Source organism: Aspergillus wentii (genome assembly GCF_001890725.1).
Source record: "Aspergillus wentii DTO 134E9 unplaced genomic scaffold ASPWEscaffold_5, whole genome shotgun sequence".
NCBI classification, from domain to species: Eukaryota; Fungi; Ascomycota; class Eurotiomycetes; order Eurotiales; family Aspergillaceae; genus Aspergillus; species Aspergillus wentii.
In genome coordinates, this window is record NW_024467836.1 from 481,984 (window position 1) to 502,684 (window position 20,701).

The 20,701-nt window shown below is 48.9% G+C and overlaps 11 protein-coding genes across 11 annotated transcripts; 6 read left to right on the forward strand and 5 right to left on the reverse strand.

The window, feature by feature from the left end:
- Nucleotides 1–28: 28 nt before the first annotated feature.
- ASPWEDRAFT_173260 (NAD(P)-dependent alcohol dehydrogenase) lies at nt 29–1,227 on the reverse strand (the record flags this gene model as incomplete). The annotated part of the gene is made up of 2 exons (XM_040831043.1): nt 29–331; nt 376–1,227. The coding sequence occupies 2 exons, from the start codon at nt 1,225–1,227 to the stop codon at nt 29–31; spliced, it is 1,155 nt and encodes a 384-aa protein (XP_040687502.1).
- Nucleotides 1,228–1,578: 351 nt separating this feature from the next.
- On the forward strand, nt 1,579–2,680 carry ASPWEDRAFT_113017 (uncharacterized protein; the record flags this gene model as incomplete). Its single annotated transcript, XM_040828376.1, has 2 exons — nt 1,579–1,902; nt 1,955–2,680. 2 exons carry the CDS (start codon nt 1,579–1,581, stop codon nt 2,678–2,680), a joined length of 1,050 nt encoding a protein of 349 aa, XP_040687503.1.
- A 314-nt stretch (nt 2,681–2,994) lies between these two features.
- Nucleotides 2,995–4,223, reverse strand: ASPWEDRAFT_52225 (SDR family oxidoreductase; the record flags this gene model as incomplete). The annotated part of the gene is made up of 2 exons (XM_040837720.1): nt 2,995–3,893; nt 3,944–4,223. The coding sequence occupies 2 exons, from the start codon at nt 4,221–4,223 to the stop codon at nt 2,995–2,997; spliced, it is 1,179 nt and encodes a 392-aa protein (XP_040687504.1).
- Nucleotides 4,224–4,766: 543 nt separating this feature from the next.
- Nucleotides 4,767–6,345, reverse strand: ASPWEDRAFT_52226 (sugar porter family MFS transporter; the record flags this gene model as incomplete). Its single annotated transcript, XM_040837721.1, has 2 exons — nt 4,767–5,822; nt 5,872–6,345. The coding sequence occupies 2 exons, from the start codon at nt 6,343–6,345 to the stop codon at nt 4,767–4,769; spliced, it is 1,530 nt and encodes a 509-aa protein (XP_040687505.1).
- Nucleotides 6,346–8,831: 2,486 nt separating this feature from the next.
- ASPWEDRAFT_41706 (uncharacterized protein) lies at nt 8,832–10,991 on the forward strand. The gene is made up of 4 exons (XM_040835628.1): nt 8,832–9,384; nt 9,435–9,529; nt 9,586–10,238; nt 10,301–10,991. The coding sequence occupies exons 1-4, from the start codon at nt 8,867–8,869 to the stop codon at nt 10,697–10,699; spliced, it is 1,665 nt and encodes a 554-aa protein (XP_040687506.1). The 5' UTR covers nt 8,832–8,866; the 3' UTR covers nt 10,700–10,991.
- Nucleotides 10,992–12,456: 1,465 nt separating this feature from the next.
- On the forward strand, nt 12,457–12,882 carry ASPWEDRAFT_89411 (uncharacterized protein; the record flags this gene model as incomplete). The annotated part of the gene is made up of 1 exon (XM_040839584.1): nt 12,457–12,882. A coding segment is annotated over one exon (426 nt), but the record flags the coding sequence as incomplete, so codon positions are not given.
- Nucleotides 12,883–12,941: 59 nt separating this feature from the next.
- ASPWEDRAFT_41707 (phenylacetaldoxime dehydratase family protein) lies at nt 12,942–14,201 on the reverse strand. The gene has a single exon (XM_040835629.1). The coding sequence runs from the start codon at nt 14,141–14,143 to the stop codon at nt 13,112–13,114; it is 1,032 nt and encodes a 343-aa protein (XP_040687508.1). The 5' UTR covers nt 14,144–14,201; the 3' UTR covers nt 12,942–13,111.
- A 212-nt stretch (nt 14,202–14,413) lies between these two features.
- ASPWEDRAFT_41708 (F-box protein) lies at nt 14,414–15,939 on the forward strand. The gene has a single exon (XM_040835630.1). It carries the CDS (start codon nt 14,566–14,568, stop codon nt 15,874–15,876), a length of 1,311 nt encoding a protein of 436 aa, XP_040687509.1. The 5' UTR covers nt 14,414–14,565; the 3' UTR covers nt 15,877–15,939.
- Nucleotides 15,940–17,502: 1,563 nt separating this feature from the next.
- Nucleotides 17,503–18,412, forward strand: ASPWEDRAFT_41709 (uncharacterized protein). Its single transcript, XM_040835631.1, has one exon. The coding sequence runs from the start codon at nt 17,682–17,684 to the stop codon at nt 18,192–18,194; it is 513 nt and encodes a 170-aa protein (XP_040687510.1). The 5' UTR covers nt 17,503–17,681; the 3' UTR covers nt 18,195–18,412.
- Nucleotides 18,413–18,727: 315 nt separating this feature from the next.
- On the forward strand, nt 18,728–19,087 carry ASPWEDRAFT_173269 (Zn(II)2Cys6 transcription factor domain-containing protein; the record flags this gene model as incomplete). Its single annotated transcript, XM_040831044.1, has 1 exon — nt 18,728–19,087. One exon carries the CDS (start codon nt 18,728–18,730, stop codon nt 19,085–19,087), a length of 360 nt encoding a protein of 119 aa, XP_040687511.1.
- A 1,127-nt stretch (nt 19,088–20,214) lies between these two features.
- ASPWEDRAFT_41711 (uncharacterized protein) lies at nt 20,215–20,603 on the reverse strand. Its single transcript, XM_040835632.1, has one exon. The coding sequence runs from the start codon at nt 20,585–20,587 to the stop codon at nt 20,384–20,386; it is 204 nt and encodes a 67-aa protein (XP_040687512.1). The 5' UTR covers nt 20,588–20,603; the 3' UTR covers nt 20,215–20,383.
- Between the last annotated feature and the right edge of the window lie 98 nt (nt 20,604–20,701).

Here is a 20,701-nt window from a genome sequence, read left to right on the forward strand (position 1 = left end):
TGCTATTGTCTGTATGGCGCAGTGTAGCTTATAGGTTAACAACCGTCTTGATGACCAGCTGCGACTGGGCATCCTTTGTCTTCGCGGCTGTCTCGTAGGCATCCGGGATCGAGTCCAGCCCGTGGAATCGATGCGTGATGAGCTTGCGTATATCGGGAGTCACATCTTGACGGGCCACCGCGTCCATGATCTCAATGGCCCGGGGATAGCAGAACGCATAGCGCCAGACGGACACGATGTTAATCTCTCGAGCTGTAATCTCTGAAATCGGCCAGGTTTGGTTCGCCGTTCCCATCCCTATCAGGACAACCTTGCCGCCATTGTCTGCCGCCTGTGGGAATCAGCGCTGTTCTCTTGGAGGGGGACAGAACATACGTATATGGACGCCTGCACACAGGATTCCACTCCAGTGCACTCCAACACCACATCAACCCGTCCAACCTCATCGCCTTTCGGCCAACGTAACTTTCCAATCTGCTCAGCAACCTCTTTCGCGATCCCCAGTTTCTCTTCCAGCGTAACACCCCTCTTAACCGTGCTGGTAAAGCCCACATCCGCAAACCCCTCCCTCACCGCGAAATCCACTCGTCCGGGATCAACATCAACAATCACAACAGCATTCCCATACTCGATTTTGGCGACAGCAGCAGCGAGCAACCCTACAGCCCCAGCCCCAAACACCAAACACGTCTGCCCCTTCTGCATCCCCGCCCTGTTAACCGCATGAATACACACCGACAAGGGCTCCAGCAGCGCCCCGTCATCACAGCTCAACGACTCTGGCAGCCGATGACACCATCGTCCCGGATGATTCACATACTCCTGCAGCGTGCCCTGGAAATGCGGAACCGAAGCCCCACTGCTCCGGAACCGAAGCGAGGAACAAACATTATACATGCCTTTCTTGCATTTCGGACAGTTTTCGCAGGGCACGCCGCTTTCAATGGCTACTTTGTCGCCGCGTCGTAGGGGGGTGGTGCTCTGGATTTCGTGGCCGAGTGCGACGATCTCGCCGGCGGCTTCGTGGCCGCCGCATAGAGGCTCTTGGACTTGAATCGACCCGTTGCGGTGGTAGGTGTAGTAGTGTACGTCTGAGCCACAGAGGGTTGTGGAGCGGATGGCGATTTGGACTTGGTCGGGTTCGGGGGCGGAGAGGGGGCGTTCTTCCAGCTGGAGGGTCTTGGGGCCGTGGAGATATTGGCCTTTGCTGGAGGTTGCGGCGGACATTGTGGAGATGGCTAATACTGTGTTTGATACAGCGTGGGGATTCATGAAGTAATAAGGGAAAAGTAAGTAGATGGGGGGAATGAATTCCGATGCCTGTTGGAAAATGCGGGGATCAGAAACCGGGGAAGCTGTTCCGGAGGAGAGACTGACGATACGGATTTGGGCTTGCAGATTATCCAGCAATTGGAATATCAGTGTCTAGACGGGCAGCTGTTCCGGATACAATGCAGCCACAGCCCTTGGAGAGCCGGAATTCATTGTCCGGATGGATCACTGCTATATATTGGTCTTATAAAGACCATCGAACAAGAGAAGATTCAACCCACCAACGCATTACTCCAGGATATCATCATGTCTTCAAAACTCAACATCGGCGTCGTCGGCATCGGCCGAATGGGCCAGCGCCATGCTCTGAATATCCTCCATCGCGTCCCCCGAGCACGTCTTCTCTGCGTGTGCTCCCCCGCACCGCATGAGATTGAATGGGCACAGCAGCAGCTCCAGCCGGAGGGCGTTCAGGTGTTTGCAGACTTTGACGAGATGATCGCCACCCCGGGCCTTCAGGCAGTGGTGATTGCCTCCTCGACCCATCTGCATGTCATGCATACTCTGGCAGCCATGGAGCGCGGCCTGCATGTCCTCTGCGAAAAGCCAATCTCCACGGATGCGAAAGTGGTATGTGTCTTCTTCTTCTTCTTATAAGGGTCATCTGGATTAACTCGCACAGCTGGAATCTCTAATCGAGAGAACCAAAACGACACCCACCACCAGGTTAATGGTAGCCTTTGTCCGGCGCTTCGAGAAGAACTACACCGACGCTCGATCGAAAATCGCATCCGGAGTCATTGGACAACCCCTCGTGATCCGCTCCCAGGGCACCGAGAAACTCGACAAGACCGGCTACTTCATCGACTATGCCCGGGTGAGCGGCGGCATCTTCCTCGACACCGTCATCCACGACATCGACCTCACCCTATCCTTTTTCGGCGACGACATGGTGCCCAAGTCCTGCTACGCCACGGGGCTAATCTCCCACCACCACGAGATGGCCGAGTTCCACGACGTGGATAACGCCGTGGGCGTGGTGGAGTTCTGGGACGGGCGGATTGCGCACTACTACCATTCCCGCACGACGCTGCACGGGTACGACAACTGCACCGAGATAGTGGGGACAGAGGGCAAGATCGGGATCAATCTCATCCCAACCGTGAACAAGGTGCAGGTGTCGGGGGCGAATGGCATCGTGTGCGAGGCGTTTCCCAGCTGGATGGATCAGTATCAGGAGGCGTTTGTGGCGGAGATGGATGCGTTTGCGGAGGCGATTCTGGACGGAAAGGAGCTTCCGTTGAAGTTGGAGGCGGCGTTGACGGGGTTGAAGATTGCGCGAGCGTTGCAGGATAGTGTCGTATCAGGGAAGAAGATTGAATTCCATGAGAATGGAGAGCGGAAGTAGATAGGATAGAATCCAGGCGAATCTTAAGAGCTGTTCATCTTGATGCGGTGCAGGCCAGTCACTATCATGTTAGTCGGTAAACCAATACCTGCAATGTGAATAGATCAATTCTAATGTCATCCAGGATGATTGTGTATATCTCTATATCTCCATGTATTCACTTTCACTGGGAAATCAGCATATGACAACACCTGTTCTACTGTTGATAAGGTATATTATAAAAGACCATTTACTCTAAACATCCAGGTCAAAAGGGTAAAACCAACACTTGTATATGCTATATCATGAATACAACCAAAAGGCTATACAGACACTTAAGCTACCCTCGGAATCACACGCGCCTCGACCATCCGGTCAAAAGCCACCTTGTACCCCAGCACCGTATCAATCGTCTCGTTAAAGCCAACCGCCCTCGCCTTCTCCATCGAAAAGTCGCGATGGAAATCGAAATCAACCAGCATAAACCGCGTATGTCCCCAATTCTGGCGCTCCAGACGTCCCGTCTTCAACCCATGCTTCTCAACCAGACCCTGCCACTCCTTCAGATGCCCCTTGACAAACCGCTCCATACTCTCCTTGTCGATTGGCTTTTCTTCAGGCTCCACACCCTCAAGGCCAAAGTACGCGCAGATCCCCGGCCACACGTCCGCCCAGGTAATCACCTCCCCATCCGCGGCGTTGAACACACTCCCATTGCCGCATTTCTGCCGATTGACCGCGACGTAGATCTCCAATCGACTCAGCAGATCCTGGAACGTATCCATATGCCGGGCATGATACCCGTGCTTTTCCCCGGGGAACGGAACCTTGGCTCCGGCGCCATACACCTCCCTATACAGAGAAAGGTACAACGCGATCCCCTGCGCCATGTTCATCGCATTGCTCCCCGGCACAAACCCCACGATCCCATCGGGCCGGATCTCCGAGAACGTCCAGGTACAGCCGGGCTCCTGGGACATTTTCGCGAGCACATCGTACTGGGCGTAGTAGAAGATCTTGCTGCGGTAGGGCTCGGGGATGCGCGGCAGGTCTTCGTGCAGCGGGGGCGTGATGGCGATTTTGTCTGGGAATTCAACGCCGTACGCCTTTCCGCCTGTTTGGAGGACGATGCTTGACACTTTTTTGGAGACGGCGGTGATGGCTTGCACGGCGGTTGTGAGCAGGGCCGTGTTGACGCGGAGAAGGGAGTCGTGGTCGTTGGTCTGGATGTATGCTGTGTCGCATTAGCTTTGCCTCGAGAGAAGGGAAAGGAGAACTGCATACCAGAGAAGAAAACAACATCCACATCTTCGACGCTGGGGACTTTCTTCCGCAGCTCCGTCACGACCGTCTCCGTCGACGCGGTCAGGTCAATCCCCGAGACGATGTTGAGTCGAGCGTCATCAGGAAGAAAGAGATTCTTCTTGTCGACCGGCCGATTGCTGAGCCCGGTGATCCGGGCAAAGGTCGACGGGGTTGGGTAGGAGAGGCATTGTTTCATCAGCGACCAGCCGGAGATACCGGAGGCGCCGAAGATGAGGGCGTGTCTTCCTTGCGTGGCCATTTTATCTGATTGTAAGAAGCGAAGTAGCTGATTGTATGCGAGTTATCACTTCGATGGAAGAGAGGAAGAGGGTTTAAGTAGTTCGCATGGCTTGATACTGATGGACGTTGTCCCGGGATTCATTTCGCGGGTTTATAAGCAGTTGGGGATTCATATCGCGTGGACCCAATTTTGTCTCGTTTTTCTTTCCGACAAGCTTTCTCTTTTCTTGGCCAAAGAGGGGTTGATATCATATGGAACGGACGTGAGGAGTAGATTGTGCTTGTTACCGGATGTCATCCAGGTATTGCTGTCGTTCGGAAGGTATTTCGCGGGATCTATTGTTCTACAACAGTAGTCCGGCTGACCAAGACTGGTGTATATTACAGCAGGGATTGTTACAAAAGCCTAGGCAGTGCTATGGAAGACTCGGGGTAGAACACTATACTACAGCAGGTCTTGACGAGATCTTAAGCTGCTTTCAATTGAGATATCTGACACGTGAATATACACAGATACAAGTAAGTTGCTGGTCGCCTACTATCCATTCCATCCTGCCGACGATCAAGTAACAACCTCACAATGCTCCGATTCAACCTCGTCTTTAGCAGAAAGTTCCACTACTGGAACTTCCATGCGGGCCATCCGGTATGCCTCGGACCAACTCATATCCTTCCCTGCATCGTGTTTGATCTCAAACAGCCGATCTACCTGTTCCAGCGAGAGATTGGCGGTTTCAACATAGAAATACCAGATGACCGGGATGAAGAGGAAGTTGAAGATGGCGTAGAGCATGTAATACTTCCACCCGATACGTTCAATCCCCGTCGGAGTGGCGACGACAACGACGTAGACGAAGAGCCAGTTGACGGTGGTGGCGAACGAGGTGCCGATGTTACGCATCTTCTGCGAATTGATTTCCGCCGGATACATAAAGGGGATGGAGAGAAGCGACAGGCCGTAAAAGACATAGTACGCGAAGATGAAGACGACCGCCAGGATGGACATGCCCGCGTTGTCGGGGCCGCCGTATCGCAATCCAACCGCCACGAGCGCGAAGCAGATGCTGCTGGCCGTGACGCCCATTAACAGCAGCTTCTTTCGGCCGACTCGGTCGATGAGAAGAGCGGCGACGGCGCCCCAGACCATCAGGGAGATGGAGTCGCAGGCGGAGAGAACCAGCGCGAGCCGGTTACTCAGCCCAACCGACCGCGTCAGGACGATGGGAAGATAATATGCGATCACGTTGGTGCCTCCGACCTGTTGGAAAATGGCCGTCCCTGCGCCCAGGAGAATCCTCCGCAGGGTCTGTTGCTTGCTGTCCGCGGTGAAGATCTCTTTGAGCGGATTCGACTGCTGCAGTTCCGCCCCCTGGTGAAGACTGGCCGTCTGGCTCTGGATTTCCTCCATCACCATCGGGTCGTCGTAGGGCTTGTCCAGCAGTCGAGCATAGATATCCTGAGCCTGGCTGGTGCGACCTTTCATCAGCAGCCAACGGGGCGATTCCGGAGCCACCGATATGAGCGCGATGGTAATCAGAGCAAAGAAACACTGAAAGGCAAGAGGGAAGCGCCAGCTAACAGAGGAATTCGGAATATATGTAAAACCAAAATTCATCCACTACACAGTCAGAATCGATAGTTCCAAGGGATCAAGTGGAGATACTCACGTTGCTAACCACAATCCCAAAAATATTCAAGACCAACTGGAGGACAATGAGTTTCCCCCGATCTTTTGGCCTGGCCGTCTCCGACTGCAGAACCGGGCACGCAATCGTATTCATGCCATTGCCGATTCCGGCCACCACACGGCCAACAATCATAGGCGCCATGGAGTATGCCGCGGTTTGCACAATGGCGCCGATGATGAGAATGCACGACCCGGTCAGAATGCATCGTCGCCGCCCTAGTTTGTCTCCAAAGAACATGGACACTAGCGTGCCGATGATACATCCAAGATCATAGCTGGCCACGATCTGGCCTTGTATCGTGGTACTGGGGTTTCCAAAGGTGTGGAGGAAATGTTTGTTATCGAGCAGTCCACCAAAAACACCCTGGTCATAACCAAAAAGAAGAAATCCAAAACCACAGGCCGCGGTGATGCTGAGCTGGAGAGGCTTTCCTCGGGTCTGCTGGAGAAACATGCTTAGTTTGAGGGGAAAGAATAAAGATAGATAAACACCCGGGGGGATCCATCATGACGAGATGCTTTTATAGACGGAGTCAATTGTGGGCATCTCCTCCACTCTGGGGTATGCGCAGATCCGGGGTACACTTGCCTTCGGTATTCCTTTCCCGGTATTGCAGTTGGATAGAATCGCGTATATGAGTATTTGAGACAACACTCCAGTGCGTCTATTGAAGAATCCCCACAGCCTCGTATTGCCCCTAATCTGTCTGGACAAAAAACCAGCCATGAAACATCTTGGGGTTGTAGTCGATCTCGGACTGAATTTCCGGGCAGTGGGTTTCCGTCGAGCCCTTCAACCCCGCTCAGGTGGAATATGACATGCGATCATTGCCAATGCGGTGCGGATTGAGGGGGAGGAGATCAGTTGGCTGGTAACTGCTGCTCGGGCTGCTCACTCGGTGGGACTGACTGTTCTTCAACCCATAGAAGTTGAATGGGGGCATCGACGGGACGCGCCTATCTTGCAGAAGCCATAAATGGCAGTGTAACTGTGGTGTACTAGAGACAGCAGCTTCACCTCCTGAAAGGCACAAACACTAATGGCACCAGTGTATTTAAAGACAACATTGTCCTGCAGAGCAAGCAGGAACAGGCTGACTACCTAGCCATCCAGCTTGCTCTCGCTGTGGCGGACGTTCAGACAGTCTTCGTCTATGTATGCATGCACGATAAAGACTGTGCCCTCGGGCTTCAGGTCCAGGATGAGACGAATAATTCTTGGACAGCTTATGGAGATAGACGTCTGTTAGAAAGTCAACCACGAGAACCTTGTTAGATGTCAGAGGGCCGTACAGACTTCTGCGCGAGAGGTCTATAATGCATGGAAAAATCAGAAAGGACTCAGCCCCGATGGTATTGCGGCATGCTACTGTGCCCACCAAGACGTCAGCTCTGGCTGCCAGCCAGCGTCTAGCTCTATTGTTTCTGGCTTATGCGGTACCTTTGACGACCAAACGTCGAAAAGTTTTGAAAGATAGAGCAACTTGGAATCGCACTAATCTCTGGCATGTGATTTTACTTATTATGAGCTATATAACAACCTGAATTGGAGCTATCCGATAGTTACCTAGACACTATTTTGCGATGATCAACGGGTAGGTCACATAGTAAGAGTTAAGTATCTCTAAATGATGGCCCCAACAATCAATCATGGACGCCTATTTATCGCTCTGATATATGACTAATTGTCTAACCAATTGATGGCCTACAATGAGTATGCATGCAAGAACGCATGATGATAGGTGAGATGATTGAGTATCAAGGGATGCAAGGGGAAAATAGAGGGGCCCGCTATAGTGCGGGGAGGACCTTTCTGGGGCGCCCGCATCCCATTAAGTGAGGAAAAGTCTCTACTAATCTGTATAAGAATATATTACTTTCAGCCATGTTTGGTGGTGGTCCTAGTATGCTGTATATTATATAGTGGCTTACCGGGCCGCCCCGCAGAGGTAAAAGTATATCTTAGTGTTAAATGGAATTGAGGGAAGATCTATGCAAGCGTTAATACAAATCCCTCTACTTCACTATGGATGGGATATACATTACTTATTAGACCATATAATTCTGCTATCATCTTGACAAACGACCCCAGACGGAATAAATATGTGTAGCTGAGTTTTTAACAGCGGAACAAGCTGTTTGCAATTATTGCAGGGATACCTGTTTTGTTACAGTATCACTTGATATAATAATGTATTTGATGTGAAGAGCACAACTGGTAAATACCCAACAATATTCAGCATTAGTGGTAGGCTGTAAGAAGTAGATCATCCCATCCTAAAAGGTAATGCTTGTGATAGTGCATGTAAGAGCATTTCTTAGCTCACTCTACCATGAACAACTCATCACACTGACAACGCATAGTGATACTGAGCTACTAGCCTCACTATTCTTGCTGCATCACTTGCAAGCCTCCTCCACCCATACGGATTTCTCTGAGCCATGTAGAACCATGCTGGACTAATAGCCTGGCCCGCTTTGGCCGCATCACTTGGGCAGTGGCCAGGTTGCACGCTGCTCAGGACTCTCAGGGCAGGGCCCCTCGTATTGATTGGCTCTGGGTCATACGGAGCCCTCGGATGCAAGCAACGGGCAGTAGCTCAAGTGCATAAAAGAACATTGGGCACGATGCAATGTTGAAGCCCCAGTAGCCTATGATAGTCGTCTGTACACAATACAGCTCGCCCATTGTTCGTAAGAGATCTTCACGATGCATATATCGAGCCTGTATAATGGAAAAATATTACGTCTACTATTATCTAATAGGCTCTAGATGAAATTATGGACCAGTGCTCTAATAGATAAGGCGGGGCAGTTGGCAGCTACGTGCTACCCCCCCGAACCCTCTGATACTGTTGCTCAAGTTTCCCCGCTTTTCAATTCCAAGGCTGTATATATATATATATATATTGCTTTGAAGCACCCTCTCTATAGGTATAACCTAGACTCAAATTGACTTCACGGAACAACTCAAGATGATATACTTTCTCACCTTCGGAAACACGGTCAAGTTGCAAACGGCGCTTAGACCGGGAGGAATCATCACATTCCAATCAGTCTCAGCCTTGGATACTGACTCTCCCGAAAATAGCGGCCAAATTGATATCAGCCTACTTAGTGACGGAGGTGACAAGCTTTTGAATCTATCTCTACGGCGAAGAGAGGATGCCATTGTTTTCAACAGCCAGGCTAGCAATGGCCCTTGGGGTCTAGAGGAGACAGTGCCATTACAAGACTCTTTCACCACCCCCAATTTCACAATCACTGTTTGTGATCACGGTGACAGATATCAAATCCTCTCCGGCTACCGGACCATACGTTACTCCAACAAGCGGCTGAGCGACATTGCTTCGAATGTTGTTTATGGCGCCAACGAGAATAAGAAAGTCTCCTCTCTTATATTGGCGGTCTGTACTTACGAGAGCATGGAAGAGCTTCTCTTGAGACATAATGCTGTCCATTCTGCAGTCCGGACTGGCGATGCAACGGAGGGGTATGCTCCGAATCATGATTTGAGATGATCACCAGCTTATCGCCTTGCAGTATTCTCGCGGAACACGCAATGCCCAATGCTACCTTCAGTCACAGGGTAGGCCTTATCGCACTACCAGGACGACCAAAGAAGAAGGACCGTTTAGGTAATTATGTTGCCTGTGAGATGGCAGACACAGATGTACGACTAATATACAACCAGGCTTCGAATACGCAGAACATGGCTATCTGGGAGACGCGATTGAGATTAAGCTAGCGGGTGGGAGAACCGAAAAAGCTAAAGATCACCAATTCAAACTGCCTAATGGACTCTACCTGACATACGGGGAGATCAACGGCCTTGCGGGTGACTTTTATGGAACTTATAACCCAATTAGCGACGGGAAAACGCAACCAGAACAATGCACACGGTTCCGCGATGCATACAACACGCTTGCGGGCGAGAACTCGCTCCAACCTAAAGAGGCCAATGACATCTTGGGGATCTTACAAAAGGAAGTCGATGCTGTAAACAAGGCACTTGCTGACCATGAAGATCCGTCTGTCGCTTACAGCAAGCTTCCAAACGCAGACGTGGCACTCGAACGGGCTACCTGGAGAAGGAAGGGGCTACCTGGATACCTAGGGCTCGCACGGATTAACTGGGATCATTTCGGAGGGGACGCCCGCACCGCTTACAACGCTGGCCACGAGGCGGCTCTTGATGAAGCTGTCCGCGGTAATTTGGATACCGCATATACTTTAAACGCCTTTGCAGACCATTTCCTGGAGGATTCTTTCTCCGCAGGTCACCTTCGAACCCCGCGTCGTGAGTTGCATTCGAAGTGGAACGTTACGGCAGATCTCTGCGCCAAGGTACGAGCTCTCTGCTAGCACTGGTTCCATTATATGCTCGCTGACAGTCCTTGATTTTGCAGTATATGCACGATGAAGATTGTGCGATTGGGCTTGATGTTCAAAACATAGGAGGTGAAAAATGGACACTATACGGTGATAAGCGAGGTCTTGACACTGTGAACGAAGAGAGTAAAAGACGCTGCCTCGCCGCAATTCAAGCCTCCGCGGATGAAATATACGATGCATGGAAGACCCAGATCAAACCAGACAGACAGAAATACCGAGCGTGGGCCCATGCACCAACTCTTGAATCTGCTAACGGGTCTCAAACGCTGGCTGTGCTGTTCACGCCCGGCGACAAAAGACGAGTCAACATTAAAGACCGGCGTGATCATTCGTATACAACATCGTGGTGGTTCGCAACTACGGCAGCCCAATGCGCGAACAGCGGTCGCTGGAAGTATCCAATCACTATGTAAGCTCGCAACTTATGCGGAGGATGCGGCTCAGCTGGATGATCTGAGAAATATTGAGTGTATTCTCAAGTGTCTGGGGTGAGATATATGGATAGTTATGATTTAGGATGGACCACAAGTGACTCGCAAGAAGCGTAAATGTCTGTTTGGAAACAGTGATAAAATCTCGGGACAACTCTTATTAAGCCTATTCTTATTACAGTGTGTCACAGTAATCCATTAAATAATTCATCTTGGTTCGGTCATTATCCTGGGGCGAGTCCTAACAACAGGAGCCAAGCAAACTGGGCGGCCAAATATAGAGTCATCATATCAGAGATCTGGGCAGGTTACTGAGTTGAACAAAAGTCAAAGATCCTGCAAAAGGTATTCCATGTAGTAGGTGGATATTATTTAGGTCGACCTAAAATCCCTATCTAATGAGCGGATGAACAAGTGTCCTCATATACCATTCCCATATACCACAATGGTATTCGACATACCATATGACATGACCCATGATTCCTTCGTAGCGTCACAAGTATTAGGCCGCTGTTGTCCTATCATTTCTGCTTTGCGGCTCTTAGTGTTGCAGGGGTCTGTAACACTAGGTTAGGCTACATTTAGTCTTTTTTAAGGCCATGAATGGGCGCAACCCCAATGCCTAGACCTATAATAGGCCCAGTAGGACTTTTCTAAAGCCTATTTTATATAAAATTCTAGTCTTAGTATTAGACATGTCTATGAACAAATGCTTCAATTAAAATCGAAAATGAAACCAGACAATAGAAAGCAGTGGCCAGAAAGATGATGACAAAGTATTTGGATTATTGAGGGGGTGATGTTGAAGACCTTGAAGCGGGTAAGATTACTAAATGTGGATTATTGGTAGGAATGTCTATGGTTCAAGATGCGATGATAAAAACTCAGTATTTTTCCTGTCATTAAATAGTTTGAATGAAATACACTACAATAAGGATGAAAATTTTACTTTTTCACAACAACTTCATCCATCCGCAGAGAAATAGTCCTCGCGGAGAATTGTGTTCCCAACACAGCTATATCTTACCTCACCCTCCTGACATGATTCTTGGCCATACAGACAATTTGTTCAATTTACATGATCAAAGCTGCTGTATAATCACAGGCATATGCAGTACATGCATAATTATACCTGGCAAATGAAATCTCTTGTCTAGATCTCTCTGCACTAGACCCACATGGACTTACGCAAACCAACCCAGCGCCAACCGTAATTTGGTCCAGGAACCCGATGCCCACGTAAGGCTTAGCCAGAGAGACGCCACAGCGTTCTATAAATGTTGTCGCCGGCCAATCGACATCCAGTCCGGCCCGCTCAACTAGCAGACGCAGATCCCGATTCGCTCCATGTTGGCCAGCATGCATTCGTCACCTCGAATGCTGTGGATAGTTTCAATTTCTGCCAGGCTCAGGGTATAAATGCGATACATTGCAGGCGCAACGATGTATTTCATTCAATTCTGACAGACACTCTTTGCCAACTTTCTTTCCTTCATTCCATTACATTCTTTCCGGGTGGTTGAACCATCTATACTTTCATTCTTTTATTTACACACCGAAGCCAGTCCTTCGTTGACCGTGTCTGCGACACTCATTTCACAATGCATTTCTATAACCTCTTGACTACTGTCGCCTCATTTGCACTGGCTGCATCTGCCCTCCCTCAGCCTCAGGGCCTGTCTATCGGCACCACCATAACCACCAGCGCAGCCTCTACAACCACCTCCAGCACCACCAGCAGCGGAGGCGTCCAGATCGTGAACAACATGAACGAGACCGTCTACCTCTGGTCCACCTCCAACGGCGGCAGCGAAATGCAAACCCTCGAAGCCGGCGGAAACGGCTACTGGGAGTCCTTTGAGACCAACTCCGACGGCAGCGGCATTTCGATCAAGATGGCCACCACCGCGAGCGAGGCCAGCGTATTGCAATTCGAGTACACCAAGGACAGCTCCATCGTCTTCTGGGATCTGTCCTGCATTGATCTGGACGTGGACTCGCTTTTTGTCGCGTCCGGATTCTCGGTTACCACGAGTGACTCGACCTGCTCTACTGCGTCTTGCGCGGCTGGTGACAGCGACTGCTCGGATGCGTACCAGGAGGCAAATGACGAGGATACTTATAGCTGCTCGTCTTCTGCTACTTTCACTCTTACCCTTGGCTAGGGAACATTCATTCTACATCTTCCTGGTGGATATCCTGTTGGATATATTGAGATAAAAATGGTTGAGCGGGAATAACTGGTTTATTCCATTACGAATCAGCCTAGAAATGATAGCTATGCGCGATGAAAGCAAAATTCTCTGAATTCATGAATCCATCACTCCTAGAATTACCGTCAATTTGGTATGCCCGAATAATAGACACCAGTTAAATCAACAGAAAACGTAAATCCTAAGTAAACCCCTCCATGGAGTCAAACGGCATGAATCCAGTCCCCTCGAGACACCCGACGTATTCACACTCCAGCTCTCCCTCCTTCAGCACACTCGTCTCCACCCACAGGCCAATCTGTCCCGTCGCACTCAACGGCCCACCAGGCCAATATGCCTCCATAAAGTCGCTTCTCAACTGCACATGGCCCTTATTCTGCTGACCAAACCGCAGCATGTGATTCATATCTGTGAAATAGAAAAACTGCGTCTTTTTATTATAGTTCAGTGCCGCAGGCGCTGAGTCCCGGAATGTACCACCCTCCGGATAATAGCACAGACGAGCGTCCAAAATCCCCGATTCCGGCGGTGCAGCAGTCAAATCGACGATCCACTGCGTGACGAGCTGATCGAAATGTTTGAACCAGCACTCCGTTTCCTCGGGGGTCAGATGAGAGTGATCCTGACCCTCGACGACGAAACAGATATTCTCGGGGAATCTGGTCATGTGGACGCGTCCAGGGCGTACGGTTCGACAGTCAGAAGATAAAGCACCAGCAGAAGCTCGACTCAGCGCGCCTTGTAACGGCGTTTTCATCCGATCCGACGCTTCAGCTGACATCCGATGTCGATAACAACCCCAGTATCCAGTCTTATCACCGACCGGGATACGATCTCCCAGATGGCCAAGTCCGATGGGAGTAGTCTGATTAGTTCCATGCTGCGTTCGGCTGCTATGGGGAGTGATTATTTCACGCCACATGCCTGCATCAGGCGGAAGAGAGGACCAGAAAGCAGAGACATCCGGATCTGTCCACCAGGCTTGGTAGTCTGGGTGGGATTTCCAGTAGGCTATCCAGACTTGGGTTTTGCCTGAGTTGGGCGATGCACCGCCATCTTGAATCAGCCTCTCGACGGAGGTAGGGGCGTGTTTGATCAAGTTATCGAATTGACTGATGAGAGATGATTGTCTGTCATTGGGATGCTCGTCTTGGAATTGAATTCCAAAGAGAGAGTAGACAAACGAGCCGGGAGAAAGTCGTACGCCCCACATTTTGGTAGACAATCTGTAGTCATAAAGCAGCAGAGATGAGGACTTGTGAATAGTTGGGAAAAAGGGAGATGTCTATATACTAGAATATCGGCATCATAGATGGTCGCCACTTACGGAGGTTCAACGTACGCGACACTTCCCTACCAATGAGCTGCTGAGATTATCAAAGAAAGGTTTATAAAACTGTCTATCATTATTCCCCTCTTAATTCTCTATCTAATCACAATGTATACGGATATTTTGGACAGCGCTAGGCTGAACCAGCAATGTCTTCTCTCACTGTTACGGACCCTCGTTTAGTGCCCCGCCTGAAAAGCTTAGGCTGCACTGTTCTGGACTAGCCCTTCGTTATATCAATTCCTGCTATCTCCAATCCATCGTATTCATTGCAAACGTTTTGCACCTGTAATCAAATCTGGACGATGGTGAATTCGCCCATTTCAAAGCTCTCGCCTGAGCTGCTGGCGAATATCTTCGAGTTCCTACCTCCGGGGACTGCCCTGTTGAGCTGTCTCCTATGTTGCAAGAAATGGCATTTCCTTGCCCAGGAAATACTCTATCGAGATATCGTTCTGAACAGTTCATCGGTGGCGAATTTCGTGCGACGAGTTCCCAGCACTCCTAGCACAGATGCCCTCGTTCAGTCCATCACCCTCCAAGTAGATCCACTACAAGCGGACGCAGACGAAGACCAGAATGCCATTGCATACGAAGGCAGCCGAGCCACACAACAGCTCTGGCGCTCTTTAGACAAACTTGCGATACGAATCCAATCCATGACCAGGCTGAGCAGTCTCTCTATCTTCCGGACACCGGCCCCGGCATTCTCTTCGTTCTGGATCTCGCAGACCAGTCTCGCGAAAATTGTCGATAATCTACCAGAGACATGTACGAGTCTCGAAATCGACACGAGAGATAATGACGATGGTGCCAAGCCTGGCTCTGTGCACTTGTGTCTTTCTATTCGCCGTGTTCTCCCAAGACTCCACTATCTGCGGCTCCGGCTGAATAGAATTTGTCCTGAGATTTGTGGTGGCTTTGATGCGAACGAATCAGATATCAAAGACTCATACAAACCGTCCAAAGCACCCAAGTTGAAAGAATGTATCATCAACTTGACACTTCGTACGCCCTATCCACTTTGCTCCGGTATATGCGGAGTCTCGCCGCCTCAACCGAGTGTGGCCGTGATGGTTACGGCTCTCCAATCACTTGTCTCTACCGGGAGCGCACCAAATCTTGAACAATCGCGCGTGTTGGATCTACAGGGGCAAGAAGGAGCAGATCCTGCCTCCTATCCGTCATTTATTCGTCGCGATATACTCTCAAATACCAGCAGGATAGTACCTATTCGAGACATTGGTGGATTTATCAAGCCCAGCTGGCTGATTCGTGTGCCGGATTCCGAGGGCGGAGATTTGGTATCACACCTATGGGCGATTGAGACCGTCGCAGAAGGAAGAGCCTGGCAGGAGACAGAACGGGGGACTCGACTCGCTGCTCCGGTTATGAGGAAGAGGGGGTTTACTGCGTATTTACCCGTGGAAACAAGAGAACGGTTCGTCAAACGGACGAACTTGACTTGTATGTTGTGGAGCAATGAGAAGGTGGCTGGGATGAGATTGCTGGAGAATGAGGAGAGGGGGGTGCTAGAGACGCGTTCAGTTAGGGAGAAGATCCCGAATGGTTGGATGCACCTCGAGAATGATGGATACGTGTTGCCGATTGAATGAGATTCATGTGTATTTGTGTACTTTTTTCTGGGGTTCTCAATATACGACTGTCATATAATCCAGTTGTATTCTACTCTGTGTTACTTATTATTAATAGTAACGAGTTAAATCTTATTCTCTAACTACAACTATACAGAAACAGAAGTTGGCTAGAGAGACGCCTAAAATGGCGACCAAAGTAGCCATTTTCGGCCGCCTGTTACCCGTCAATCGTTACATAGTTAATAAGTTTTAAGTTAAGGTTAGGGTGTCAATGAAATAAGTTAAAATTTTAACTTAATGCCAAGACTGAAGCAACTTGACGAGTTTCGAGTGCTGGATTCGAACAGAGCCAAACTTCCCTCGTTAGTCACGCTACCCTTTGGAGTACTTAGTTTAAAGGAATACTTAGTACTGGTGTGACATAACCAGTGAGCTCTACAACGCTGCAGTAGCTGTGGACAGTTCGACATACAGTCAGAAGCTGTCTTAGTAGATAGCGATTTATTATCCATTTGAATAGTCTGATCTAATGGTGTTAGTTGAAAGCTTCAAGACATGCTGGGGATGTGGCGAAAGCGGACCGCTCGGCCCGTCGGCCGTGAATGACATCAACTCAATAATATACTTAACTATAATATATAGCTAGTCAGAATAGTCTTATAAGCTTAGGGATGACTGCCAGCGGTGTCAACCTCGAACTTTAAAGATCCATACTGGGTGTGTCCACTGGGGCTCCATGCTGATTGGTCCTTACACCCCGGAAAAGGAATGTTGCATGCACAGTGACATGAGCTGACCCAGGGATATGTGGTCTGCATCAATTTCATGACGTGTCAATGCATTCGGTTATAAACCTACTTCCATGACAAAGGACACCCAAACTATGCTTCTTTGGCGTTGTATCTATAAAATAAGAATAGGTTGAGTCACAGATGACGTGCCTCTTTTCACCTGTCCTCTGATGCAGCTGTTAAAACACGACTATTCTTTTTATAGCCAGAAAAAAAAATATATCAGCAAGCTGGTTTAAACAACCACTATATCACAGTTGCAGGATCGTTGTTTATGTACTTCAGCGCTATATTAGCTTATTTGTGTATGATACCACATATTGTATAATTTTGTATTTATACTCCAAGAGTACTGATAGACATGATTTTACCCAAGTATAGGCCGTTAATAGACATCTTCAAGCACTACATCATAAAAGGATTTCATGAGAATATGTATTCTATAATCTGGTTGTTCAAGCATATGACATGCCTTCGATCCACTTGGTGGGAATGAATACGGCATAGTAAGGCAATTGATAGTATGCAACAAGGGGTGTTGAGACCAGGTCAGACGTCATGATGTAGGTGAATACTTGCAAGAACTTTCAAGGATTAGGCTCTAGTATAGGACTCATATCGAGTGCTGAATGCGGAGAATGATGTAGATGAAGACTTGAAATAACGATCTAGGCTCTACTATGGGACTCATAATGAGTGCTAAATGCGGAAAATGAGGAGTATCCAGTTGGTCTGATGCGTTCATCTCCAATTTTTCATGCATATATGGACTGTAGCTAAGTACGGGTCAACATCCTAGTGACGCAATCCCCATTTACCTAGTAGGATTTGATGCGCCAACTCCTACTGTTCTGAAAAGATATATAAAGGTGGCTAGTTACAAGACTGTGTATGACTGAGTATCAAGGCCTCTTTCCGCTTCTCTGAAATTGGATTTTCACTTGTCTCTTAAATTCAAAACAAGTCAGCCAACTCGACGACACCGCTCTTTGAACTAGACACTACACTCTATCTCAAAGCTTCAATTTGACCATGTCATCGATCCCCCTCAGCTTCGTTGGTGCTGTCAATATTGCTGTGCGCCTGGTTACGGAAAAATATCCAGATGCTCAGCTCCTTGAGGCTTTAGCTACCACTTCAAATAATTCTTATGTGAGATCTCCGGTGTTTTCACACTTGAGAGTCATTTTCCATGTTGAGGGTGGCACCGCCTTTATCGACTCGACCGTCTGGGGTGAATTCGGTCCCATTTCTTATGTTCCCGAGCCTTGGGTTGGTGATTTTGTTATCCCATGGCCTGTTCACATGGATACTCGTGAGGCAGACGACCTTTTGAAAAAAGCTGGCTATACCGCGCCATATGATAGCACGCTCCTGCGCCACCCGGTCTACCCTGGCCTTGAAGAGCCATATTATATTTTCCGTCTGCAGACCGAGGAATTCATTTTTGTCGGCACCAACTCTAAAAAGGTTTTCCCGGCGGATCAGGGGACTTTGGAAGTGGTGGAACGTTCAATCTCGACCCTGAGATCACTGGGTGAATAGGCTGGATGCCTGTGTCGCTTGCTGTCTGTGGCTCAGCTTTGGAAATTGGCCACTGAACTAAATAATCCGGGCATACTATCTTTCCACTCATTTCGAATTTGTGTGAGTACTTGGGGGATGGTGTATGGAGCACTCATTATGTCTTTCCGTGTCTCTAGCTGTATTTAAGTCAACTAGTTAGCTGTTTTTTATAACACAAGGAGTATGCCACATCTTAATTTGTTCACTTTGAGCGTATGTTTTACTCTTATGATATGAATTAGCAAATGTAGGTGGTTATTCCGTGTTATGAGACCGTCCATTATTACGAGGCAAGCCCTTGTACAAGTCTAATTGAGGTAGTGGAGGCTATATCAGAACGGCAAAAGTGACTGGAAACGATTTTGCGACATTTCCAGTTACTTTTTTGTCCAATATGATTGTTTATGAAACCTTCTAGAATATAATCAGCTGACTCATCTCGATTCACCACGTGGGCTAACCCAATCGAGTAGTTGGCACCGAAACTCTTCATCTTCTCTTCACCAGCCATCATGTCCCAGGCTCAACAGCCTAAGATCTGCAGGAAGAATCTTCTGATCTCCAGCCCCTTCCGCCCCTGCAATCACATCACCCGAGCTTGTGAGCCGTGTCATCTGCGCAAAACCCGATGCAATGGACGACAGCCATGCAAGGGATGCCAGCAGAATCACCAGCCATGCATCTACCGTGCAGGAAGCGCCCGGATGAAGAAAACTCGTCTACAAGAAGCCCGAACTGAAGGAGTTGGGCTACTGCCCAAGCCGTCGACGTCGGCAGCCACCTCTGCAGAAGCAATCTCCCGCAAGTACGCATTCCGAGCGACTTGGTCCAGTTTAAGCTTCATCAAGCTCTACGGGTTGGAATCGGAGTGACGGATCAAGCTTACATTTCGTTGCTGTTGAGGTCCTTCGTCACATTTCTGTTTTATTCAGAGGATTTATGAACGAGATTAAAGGAACTCAAATGGCATTCAGCCATCTCAGAGTACCAAGGCTCCAGGTGGGTTGGAAAAATGGGGTCTGGAAAGATTTATGTTTTCCGTCGAGTCGAGCGGTGACTATAACTCGCCAAAGCGCGTGGAAGCACACTTCCCCAAGGAAATGGGGATATCGTTTATCAATTCGTATTTTGAATTATGCACCCGCAAATGCCTCTGTTGACTTGTTCTGAGATTACGGATACTTGGAAAAAAGCTGTGGGAACCGCCACGGCCAAACAAGATACTCAAAGCGCGAGAGTTACTATATATGGTTTTGGCTATTGGGGCACGGATGTCCATTATCCCAGGTGACAGATAGTGATAACGTGAGCATGCACCGTCTGCGACTAACTTTCTGGACGATTTCTGCAAATGAAAAGATATCAGCGCTGTTCCTCGGCCGCCCATCGGGTCCCCGAAGACCAGATCGACACAGGATATCCAGAAGATATCCTATTACAAAATGCTACCCTGGAAGCAGAGCAGAATGTAACGGGCCCTCAAGATCCAAGAATCTGTTGAAGCGTCGGTCGATTCTGCACCAAGTCTAATCAACCTGGCGCTTGATGTCTACTTTTGACGATTTCCATATAACCGGTTTAATGGGACTACGGACACTTTTCTCGCTTCTGCCTGTATTACTTTGCTTTGTGATGTCTTAGACTCGAAGACTACCACTGAACATGCGAAAGCCGCATTCATCACTGTAGAACGGGGAATTCAATATCTGGACGAGATCGAGCATGTAGGACCGTTGACAGGCAAAGCAATCAGCATGAATATCATGAAGGTCGCCAAAGGTGCGTTGGTCTCGATCGGCCATTCTTTTGAACCAGATCAAGCTCTCGACTCTTTTCCATGGCTGCCGTCAGTTCTAAGGCATTTGTATTTTCTAACTACCAGAACAGAGAAGGTCTGGAAGTGACAACGCCTAGTCTGTGCCATTGGATGACAAATGTGGAAATTCGACAATGTTCAGTCAGTCATTGGCCAATACTGAAGGCCATGGGTTGTCTGGCTGTGCATTCGAAGTCAACTATATGTCTTATTGGCTTGAAAATGGATTTGACGTGGGCAACGTGCCTGAAAGTCTTTTCTGATCTTTCGTCAACCTACGTATGCAATCTCACATACGATAGAATTCTCAGACACCACATTCCCATCATCCCCCGATCAATTTTCTAATCAATCAACAGTTCGAGTGCACGAATAATTCCCAAAGTTCAATCCTCTTCTCAATGCTAGCCTCTATTGAGGAACAGTCTGATTGCCCGTAGAAATTACGGAGCAATTCTTCAGCTCGCTTCGACGGAATCACATCAGTTCGATCCCGCACCTGGTTTTCAGGAGGATCGGGAATGTTCTTCTTACTAGGTCGAAGCTTTCGCAACATGCCAATGACGTCTGTCCAATTCGTCTGTTCTGCAAAGGCGAAGATTCGCTCCGATTTCACAGCTGGATCCAGCAAGCCGATCACGCACAGGCGAGCTACGTCTTGGACATCCAC